The 9,836-nt window shown below is 52.6% G+C and overlaps 3 protein-coding genes across 3 annotated transcripts; all 3 read right to left on the bottom strand.

Annotated features, from left to right (window-relative positions):
• Positions 1 to 533: 533 nt before the first annotated feature.
• Positions 534 to 1,493, bottom strand: BO80DRAFT_96279 (uncharacterized protein). Its single transcript, XM_025724965.1, has one exon. It carries the CDS (start codon positions 1,401 to 1,403, stop codon positions 588 to 590), a length of 816 nt encoding a protein of 271 aa, XP_025575054.1. The 5' UTR covers positions 1,404 to 1,493; the 3' UTR covers positions 534 to 587.
• On the bottom strand, positions 1,494 to 2,385 carry BO80DRAFT_96278 (uncharacterized protein). The gene has a single exon (XM_025724964.1). The coding sequence runs from the start codon at positions 2,092 to 2,094 to the stop codon at positions 1,585 to 1,587; it is 510 nt and encodes a 169-aa protein (XP_025575053.1). The 5' UTR covers positions 2,095 to 2,385; the 3' UTR covers positions 1,494 to 1,584.
• Positions 2,386 to 3,366: 981 nt separating this feature from the next.
• BO80DRAFT_425537 (GPI anchored serine-rich protein) lies at positions 3,367 to 4,719 on the bottom strand. The gene is made up of 2 exons (XM_025719541.1): positions 3,887 to 4,719; positions 3,367 to 3,832 (listed from the first exon to the last, which is right to left on the bottom strand). Exons 1-2 carry the CDS (start codon positions 4,510 to 4,512, stop codon positions 3,727 to 3,729), a joined length of 732 nt encoding a protein of 243 aa, XP_025575052.1. The 5' UTR covers positions 4,513 to 4,719; the 3' UTR covers positions 3,367 to 3,726.
• Positions 4,720 to 9,836: the final 5,117 nt, after the last annotated feature.

Here is a 9,836-nt window from a genome sequence, read left to right as displayed (position 1 = left end):
ACGGCCTACAATTAATACCCGGCGTATGTATAGAGGATACCTAATGGCAAGGGTATTACCTGTTACGTTACGGGGACTCGATCGAGGTGGTTTGATGGGACATCGTAATGTATAAGGGTATCGATCATCCGATTGGGGTGGTTTTTGGTGGTGATTTTGTTGGAGAGCTGGAAGGGGTGATAGGTTGAGGCTTGGGTTGCTTTGTATTAGGAGTATGCTTAATGGTTTATAGTACGAAGGGGAGGGGGTGTGGGATGATGAGACGCTGCATTGCTGCGATTAGATGTCTATATGATGGGATTGATTGGAGTGTATTGTATACAAAAAGAAGAAGGAGGGGAAGAAGAGGTTGTGGAAGCAGATGATCTTATAATAGTACAGTTCCTCTGTCCATCCTTACATTCCTTTCTGTCTATGATGATTGGTATTAAATACAGGTGTGTAGCTAGCTGGCCAGCAGCTAAGACCCAACTCCGTTGAGTATGATATCCTATCCTGAGCTGGATAAATACTATATGTGCTGTTCACCAGATAGATAAGCATCCAGCTCAACATCTCCCTTTTCCTTCTAAGTAATTGAAATGGCATCACCCCAGCACAGACCGATTGGCCCTGCGTCTTGCCACGGCCGTCCATCGAGACCCGTATAGTCCTCCCCTCGACCTATTGTCTGCAGGCAGCGGCGGCAAGGGCCGATCGTAGATATGCCGTTCATATGGCGGGGGAATGTCATGGATCTCCGTGGAAGTGAATTGGAAATCGCTGCGGACTGTGGACGGGTGGTAGGGTGGATATTGAGTGTTGGGGGTGAGGCTGGGGGCCATGTCTGTGAGGAATGATGGTGACGATGACTCCGACGGTAAGGGCTTCAATAACCAGAGCTTTTCAGATTCAAGCCACACGAGGCGGTTGCCTTGGGTTGTTGTCGTGGTGGTCACGGCTTGGGTGGTAGTCACGGTGGTCGTGGTGGTTGTGCTCAGCATCGGATAGAATGACTGATGAGGGGTAATGTCGGATACGCTTCGACTGCGAGGGGCAGGGTGGAGTGTGAAGGATGATGATGGGGGTGGCGGAGGCAGGTTGAGTGTTGGATATGGAGTCAGTTGCTGTTGGTTGTTGTTGTCGGGCTCGTCGGTTACGGTTGGTGGCTGTAGGCTGTGGCAGCGCTGGCACCGAGGGGGCTCATCTTCTGGCTCGAGAGGTCGGTATGTGTATTGAGACCTGGGCCGGAAGATGGCGTCCGTCGAACTCGGTCGAGGAGGGAGGTCACGAGGTGTTAATGGGCTGACGGGGCTGAGGGGTGTGGTCATGTCGAGCTGGATGCTGGGGATATTGGATCGCCGCGACGGAACGGTGAACCGCGGGTCGGGAATAGGAGGGCCTTCCAGGGATGAGAGATCCATGGTGATGAGGGCAACTGTAGGAGGAGAGAGAGATTCAGAGGTGATGTAGGCCAAGCAACTGTCACCGGAGGATCATTGCACACGGCTGGGGAAGAGGAAGTGGATATGAACTGCGCGATCGCCAAGACTGGGGAGAAAGTGGTGAGGGAGAAACTTGGAGCTCAGATGGGACGACCATGGATCATTTATGATTTAAGAAGTAGCTATCGAGGCAGTGCTTGAACAATGTGGTGTTGTCTGGGGTGCACGGTCGTGGCGTGTTCTTTGACGGGCACCGCAACAATAGGAACCAACAGCCCTTATCCCACAACCCAAGCCAAAGGACGGTCAGTAAGTTGCCTTGCGCCTCGCGGTGGATTCCTCGGGCAGCTCCATTGCCCATAACGGGGGCTGCGGAAGGATGCGAGCCCTGTTGGCAAAGCTTTCGGCTTGTCCGGCTGATGTTCGCCTTGGTTTCGGTGTGACCCCGCTGTGGAAGGATCTTCCAGTCTTCGATGGTTTCTTTTCCTTCGGGATGGGCCCGAAGATGGGGCAGAGGAAGGATTTGGGGTCCGCTGGTGTGCTGTGCTGTGCTGTCATCGCGATTCTCTATCTGGCAAGTAGCTGCAGGGCGTCGTGAAGACGAGGTTAAGCGCAGCCTGCAGTTGAGACGCCATTGGAAGCAGTTCCATGGGTCGGAACGATATATCATCGTGAAGTGGAGGCTGCGCGATTCAGGAGACCTTTGGTTCGTTGGGTGAAGGATCCCGAGTGAGGTTGGATAAACACTGCCCCATCCTTTGTTGTCCGAGCTTTGGATAGGTCTTATTCCGAACGCCGTGCCTTCTCCGTTGGGATTCCGTCCCCTTAATATCGATACTGCAGGATTCTCCTGAAGACATCCATGTCCGTTGCGTCGCTGCAATATCGAGGATGTCTGTATAGTGTACGGAGTACATTGACTGTCGAGCACGTGTGGTTGTTGGTGGTGTTATTGTGACGGGAGGCTAAGCAGAATAGCGTCAGCCCGATCCCGAATCGTGACCCCAACACAGCCCCCAAGATCGTGAGAATGTGAGATTCATCGCCCGATTGCTACATCCAAGTCATGGATTATGGAAATCTTCCAGAATCATGGCGTCTGTGAGAGATATACGGAGTAGACCAGCTGGCGCACTGCACAATAGGGCTGACGGTCACACCAGTCGGTGCTAAGCAGAGGTGAAACCGCCAAATCAGCGCCGCGGGGCCTCAGAGACGGTCGTTCTTTGGACCAACTTTTCTGTTCATAACAGGATAGTGTGAAACACTCCATAGGATTTATCATTCCACTTTTACCACTTCTTAAGGTATCTTAATTCCTATTGACAATCCGTACAATCACACTTCAATAAGGTTATTAAGGTACTCAGAGCCAAGAGAATCATCAGGGTCACCAGATATCAATTACGTATTATATCCTCCCCTCGATCACAACCCTTGGCAAAATCTACTACAAAAGCAATCCCAAGTAACAAAGCGTACACAATCCCCATCCATCCCATCCCGACCAATCTGATTAATCCCAAGTGAAGTGAGGTAGATAGGTCACCCAGATCTGAAAATCTGATACGACGGCGCAGTCTCGGCGCAGCCACGAAACGAACCTCGGATCGGACCCGGTCACCGATAGATGAAATTTCCCAACTCGTGAAACATTTACGCTGACCAGGCCCCCAATTCATGGAATTAATAGTAATAGTAAATAGGGCGGACAATGTCCCCGGATTCAGCCCTCTGCTCAGCCTCAGCCTCTTCCTGGTTTTTTTTTTTTTTTTTCCCTTTTGGTTGGGTTGGATTTGGGAGGGATTTTTTGAGCAAGTCTCACGCGACCAGGTAGATAGGTAGGTAGATCGGAGGATGCTGTCTCCGTCTGGTCTGTCTGTTTGTATGTAACGTCGTACATGTACGGAGTACGGAGTACGGATACGCTAGTCATTATGTAGCAGGATCAATTACTATGTACTAATCTTCCATTAAATCTAACTGCTTCGAATGAATCGGGTATGTGAAAACGTCATGGGTTACATTAATCGTATCCAGCCACCAAGTGTTTCACGGGAAAAAAACTCCGAAGCAAGCCGGGAAGCGGAATAGTATCTAGGTAGAAAGAAATTCAATAGAGGTATAAGAAAGGATATAAAAAGCAACAAATCGAATTTCTCTCCCAAAAAGCAAAATACCGCATCTAAGTATGGAACAAACCCCGTCACTCGGATCCATTCACACGCGCCCAAGTTCCCCGCCCATAGCGGCAACCGGACTCATGAGTGACCCGGGGCTACTATAAACATGAAGGGGGAATCTAAGCCAGGAAGAAAGCGGCGGCGGCGGCGGCACCAGCGAAAGCGAAGGAGTTGCCGTTGACGGAGCTGGCAGCACCGGTGTAGAGGGCAGCAGAGGCCGAGGGGCTGTTAAAAGTTAGCATTCATTGATTCGTCGGCTGATCGGATTGGAATACTCACGTAGCACTGCCGCTAGGGTAGCCGGAGCCCCAGGCGGCGGCACCGCTGGGGATGACAGGGGAGGAAGACTTGGCGGGCTTGGGGTAGCCAGAGCCGTAGGCACCAGCGCCGGAGCCGGAGCCAGAGCCGGAGCCGATGGTGCTGGTGGAGTAGATCACGGTGGGAACGCAGGTGGTCACGGGGATAACGGTGACGGAGGGAGCCGCAGTGGTGTCAGCGCCAGTACCGATGGCAGCAGCGCCGGAGGGAACAGAGCCGGCACCGCTGGCGGGGCCAGAGGGAGCAGCACCACCGGCAGCAGCACCGGAGGGAACAACCGAGGGAGCAGCGCCAGAGCCGGCACCGCCAGCAGGGGAGCTACCGGCAGCGGGGGTGGTGGCAGCAGAGGGAACCTCGGGGGCGGCGCTGGTGGTAGCAACGGGGGAGACACCCTCAGGGCCACCGGTGGTGGAAGCAGCAACGGCCTCGGGGGTGGAGGTGGCGTGCAGGGTACCGGGGCAGTTGGTGACGGTAGGAGCGCAGGAGACGATGGTCACATCCTCGGTGGAGTAGACGGTCTCGACCTCCTGGGGGATGGCAGCAACGAGGCTGGCGAAGAGAGCGACGGTAGCAACGGAGAAACGCATCTTGAATTGTTGGAGAGTTGGGTGAAAAAGAACCGTCAAGGCTGAATTTTTCTGTGGGTTGATAGTTGTTTTATATCTGAAACACAAGCAAGGTGCGTTGCGAGCAAAGTTGTGAAAGAGAGTGTGGCTAGTTGGGGGGGGGTTGTTGCTTTGTGATAAAAGAGTGGCTGACCGAAGTCAATGGGATGCTTCAAGCAGGCAAAGAAGTCTGGTCTTGGGGAAAAAGAGAACAGAGAGAACCAAAAACGAGTCGGGAGGGAGGGGGAGGCCCGGGGCCTTTGTATGAGCCGGGAGATTAACCTGGAGATCGTCTCAGGGACGAAAAGGGGAGCGCGCCTGCACGCGGGTGGAGGCCAGAGTCAATCAACGGTCGATGCGGTGTATGAGCCAGGGAGCCCGCAACCTTCCAAGCAACACCGGGTCACCGACTCGAAACCTCATAGGCAGCTGGGGCACCCGCGCTGGGTCCGCCCTCATCTGCTTCGGCCCTCGTGGGTTGTGCCGCCGCCTGCCGTGGTTGGTTGACCAGCCCGTCGCGAGCCCAACTAAGTAGTGCCGGTGGGCTCGACGGACTAGCGCCGCCTGGTCCTGCTCGACCCTGGCCCTGGAGCTGATGTTGTCCATGCGTTGCGAGACATGGGCGGTTGATCCGTCGCTCGATTGCTTTTTTGGTCCGGATGAACCTCGACTAACTATTCGGGTCAGGGATGGATGGGGGAAAAGGAGGGGCGGTTGTCGGTAGTTGGCTCATGGTTCCTCGCCGGATTAGGTTTACTAGAAGTAATCACTAGACACTAAGTATCTAACAGGACTTAACTATGTACAGTAGTATCTACTGGGTAACCCGCGGGACGCCGTACCTGCATCCGTCAGGAACCTGGTAGCGTGGTCAAGTACTCCGTACAGGCGGTCAAATTTCGTCTCGACGGGCCCGAGAGCGGTCCAGATGAATGGAAATCTGCTGTAACCTGTAACAACCCCAACGGCACCAGTCCGATCGAACCCAAGTCACGCCGGAGTACGGAGTACAATCAAAACAAAATACGTTCAGGGGGCAGAAACCCAGCAGCCTCTCATTACTGAGCCACAAGACGTTGAATGCCAACTTAGACTTTGTTTCATGTTTCGCCGGCTGGCCAATCACTTCCCGCCCCAGTGGAGCCGGCACGCTGTTCCTGACACCGCCGGCCACTCATCGCCTTGGCCACCATCCCGCGGTGGCTCACTCCCCCGCTTTTGGCCCAATGGCTGGATTTCTGGCGGTCCCACCCGGGCCCCTGTCTCTGCTCCATACCACTTTTTATCACCATGTTTTACAGTTTTCCGGTGTAACATGGTTGCGCTGATTGTTATGGTTGCTGGGGGGGTGACAGTTGGATGTACCACCAGGTAACAATGAGATCCAAAAATCTACTGTACTCTTACTATGCCACGGTTCCCCTCATCTCCGCCATCATTGTCAGCACATTCGTCACCGGAAATGTTCTATTCCGTCATCGTTGCGAGGATGCAGCCGATCTTTCTTTATCTTTATCCCCCACGCCTGTCTGTGGCATCTTCAACTACAAAAGGCGTGATACCTCTGCGGTACCTCGCCATACGATTCAGAGTTGAAACATGCATCCCCGGCCCGATCAGGCAGATAGCCCAGCACGAACACTCCTGAATCAGACACCCCTGCCAGTGTCGGTCTAGAAGCCCGTCGGACTGGAAATAGCTCTTCCCTCCAGCTCCATCGCTTGGGGGCTTCATTTGCTGAGACAGGTCTCGGTCGGCGCCACGGTCGCATTCATTGATTGCCTAATCAAAGCTTAGTGCGTCATGACTAACTGCCCTCCGACTCGCTAGGAAATATTTTAATATAGCCCTAAATAGATGTTGACCCCATTTCGGGTACCGTTCGGGTGAGGGTGATGTGCGTCAACGTTTGACGAAGCTCTCGAGTCGGATCAGGTAGTCAGTCAATGGCGCAATTGAGACTGATGATCTCATTGGAAGAGAAAGGCCGTGTATGCGCAACGCTGCAGCGAAATAGCCGCCAAGCGTGTATGCGGTGACAATCACATACTATTTAACAATCAAGAACGTCGACTTCAGTATGGATCTTCAGCTCGAAACCCATTGATCAATAGAACCAGCCAAGACCTGGATGATTGCCCACCCCCTAAGCTGCACAACATGTGGCCAAGGTGCTTGGGGGTAGTACGGAGTTATGCGTCAACAAACCAGCCCCGTGCGCCAGGAGACCCTTACTATGACCATCATGGTTATCACCAGCAAACTATTGAAACCCTCGTCTTTCTATTAAAAGCTCAGACGGAACTGCCAGTGTAGGAGGGTAATATTGGTTGATCGTTCTCCGGATTCCCACGGTAGTCCGGGTACGGAGATTTCTGGTTTCTTTTTTTAGGGTGCTCTCGTGACGGACTGCGAAAAAGGGGGATCCGTCAGGGTCTGCGCCAGTTTTTCAGACGGTGGTCTTTTTTTGGGTTCAAATCAATAGTTGCAATGTCTAGCAGTAGGTTATCTCGAGGTCGCAATATGAAACCACTGCCAGGGGATATAGTATCTTCCGCGGTCGTGAACTATAGTGGAGCGAGCTATACATCGCATAGGGGCCGGGTAGGTGGTAGATAGATTGGGTGTAAGCAGGACTCAACCTGTGAGCAAGATCTAGTGGCAGTCAACAATGGAAACAGTAAAGACATGCGATCATTGCAGGTTCCCGATGATGGTGCAAGAATTGAGTTTAAACTCCACCGATCAACAGGGGAGGCGGCTGGCAGTCGGTAAAATCGACCAAGGCCACCCGGACTACCTTACCCCAGCTTGAGGCAATGCTTAACAGTTAATGGGGTTGAAGCGCCTCCGTCTGAAAGGCCAAAGGGCCCCCGATGCTCTCAATGGTCAATCGTCACTCTTCTCAACCCAATTGCCCTTCCCTGTGATTGAGAATTGGTGCCCTGCAATCATCCCGTACTGTGTAGACGCGCGGCATGGACGATCCTCGCTTGGATAAATCCTCCCCACCAAATCATATCATCATCCAGCGCTTCGTTTATTGCTTGATCACTTGTTGGGGTCGGTTGGAAGTGGATAGACGGCCCCTTGGCGGTGGCCATGGTGTAATCCAACAGTTAAGGTGACGCTTTGACTCCACGATTCTATGCAGGGCTTCGTCACTGGCAATGGATGGAGTACGGTTGTTCCATAGTAGTCCTTATCGGTGTTTGCCGGTATGAAGAGGAAGGCGCAAGCACACAATTCAGGAAGCACGGTACTCAGCTGGGTTTGCGCACAGTCCATTGCAGTGATTCACTGCCTGTACTCCGTAATTTACTTTGTTGATCCAACACATGCCCAACTCCAGTCTCTAAGGTAGGCAGGCGGTGGTAGAGCCCGGGGGTAAACAGCATGATTAGCACTGACTACTCCATACCGCGTGAGATCATGGATTGACCCGAGCGTTTCGCTTAGATGCCATGATGAACCCTTAGCATTGAGAATTAAGATGAAGCCAGTCCTGTTGCTTTCTTTAGAGTGGTCCCTTGAGATCGGGGTCATGATGGCGATCGGTGTACTCGACCGGGCGCGGTGTTATCATCCGGCCCCGTTCCTATGGCGGTGCAAAGACTGGTCCCGATGCTATTTTAAACCGCGGTGGGTCGGGATCGATTGTGGCTGCGGATGTCGTCCAAGTTGGCGGCATTGGACTTTGGAGGGATTCGTCACGGAAGCACTGAATGATGTCAGGGCGTGGCCTCATTGCAATAGTGTAGATGTGTCCGCAAGGCTGAGGATGGCACGTGTCATCGGTATCGATTGCTGACGCGTTGACGCACCGTAACTGACTACTTGGTACGTACACATGTCAAGTAGTAGGGACTGCCTTGAAGGGTGTGATGTGGTGGATGACTACTCCATAGAGTGCTATCCTTAATACAATGGGATTATACTGATCCCGTAATAACTTGACTATGTTTAATCCCACATTAAGGATCCTCTTCTCCCGAACAGATATTCTTAGCAAAGACCTTGACAAGCACCGTCGGCGCATATGAGGGTGGAGCCCGGATCACGGTGCCGACGCAGACTGGATGGAGCAGCAATCAATCTATGGCACGGAGGATCAGAGACAATCTACCCTCGACCAGCGGATGATGTAAAACATCCGGACATTAGAGTAGTAATTTGATGGCAGCTGCTATGTACACCCCTACTATGTTTCAAACTACCAACCCTATTTATGTAAGCTCCTGAATAAGGCTAGCGTTGCTACGTTTGGTAATTTTTGTGCCGAAGTATAGTATGCTATATGCTTCTTGCTAGGTCTTGCAATCTTCACCTACTCACGAGAAACGTATGTTTTCAACGCTAGAATAGATGATATGGTGGGTATTATGTTAGACCTTCGAGCCAATTCCCCAACGTACCAATCATATTTCACTATTTTGACAATTTCAGCCTCGGTGGCCTGCGCGCCTAGCCCTGCGGCGCCTGATTCCCCGAGCTTGATTCCTCCAAGCAATCCCGGCGCCTCCGGGCTTTCGATTAAGGCTAGCAGGTCGGGAGTAAGGAGATCAGACACTCGGGCGGGCTCCCGGGCCTGAATCGTTCAAAAATGTGGTAGAATCAAACCATGTGCTAGTTTCCCCTTTGGACGTAGCAGTAGCTTTGACCACGCTAGACCCTTTTAAGCAGTGAAAGGTCAGTGATCCCGAACAATTTATGGGTGTATGTAGCAACCGCCAATTCATTTTCGAGTGTCCGCCCGGTCGCTTCATCCGATCCCGTCGACATCATCGAAAAGTCTGTCGAGTGGCTGCTGCTGTGGCATTGTGGATGGGAGACATGGTTCTTGCAGCAATCAAGGTTCAAACATTCAGAGTTTTTTTTCATGGATGCCTAGCGAGGCCAGCGGATTCAGGCATACTATGTCGCCTCCACCACCGATATCAACTACTACCTTGTAATCAGTCGCAATAACTATCTATACGAGGTACAAAGTACTCCATAATCGATATTGAAATAGAATCGAAGCGATATGGAACGTAGGACGAGCTGTCAAGAATAGTAGCACTCCCAAAATATCTCTCGCAAGCTCTGCTCGGTTTAGGCGCCATTTGAAACAGGCCGGTTCCACCAGGCCGGCGACCCTCCACTGCCTCCAGCGCCTCCATTCGATCCCTCGCCGGTCGGGAACCCGGCTCGATGACGGTGCGGAGCAATGCCCTGGCAGTGATGGATGTGACAGGATTGCTATTTAACCAACCAGACTGACTGCCCAGTGCCCTCGCCAGTAGATTGTCGATAAATCGATGCCA

This window comes from Aspergillus ibericus (assembly GCF_003184845.1).
Source record: "Aspergillus ibericus CBS 121593 unplaced genomic scaffold BO80scaffold_21, whole genome shotgun sequence".
NCBI classification, from domain to species: domain Eukaryota; kingdom Fungi; phylum Ascomycota; class Eurotiomycetes; order Eurotiales; family Aspergillaceae; genus Aspergillus; species Aspergillus ibericus.
The sequence above is the reverse complement of the archived record's forward strand: the minus strand, read 5'-3'. Positions and strand labels throughout refer to the sequence as shown.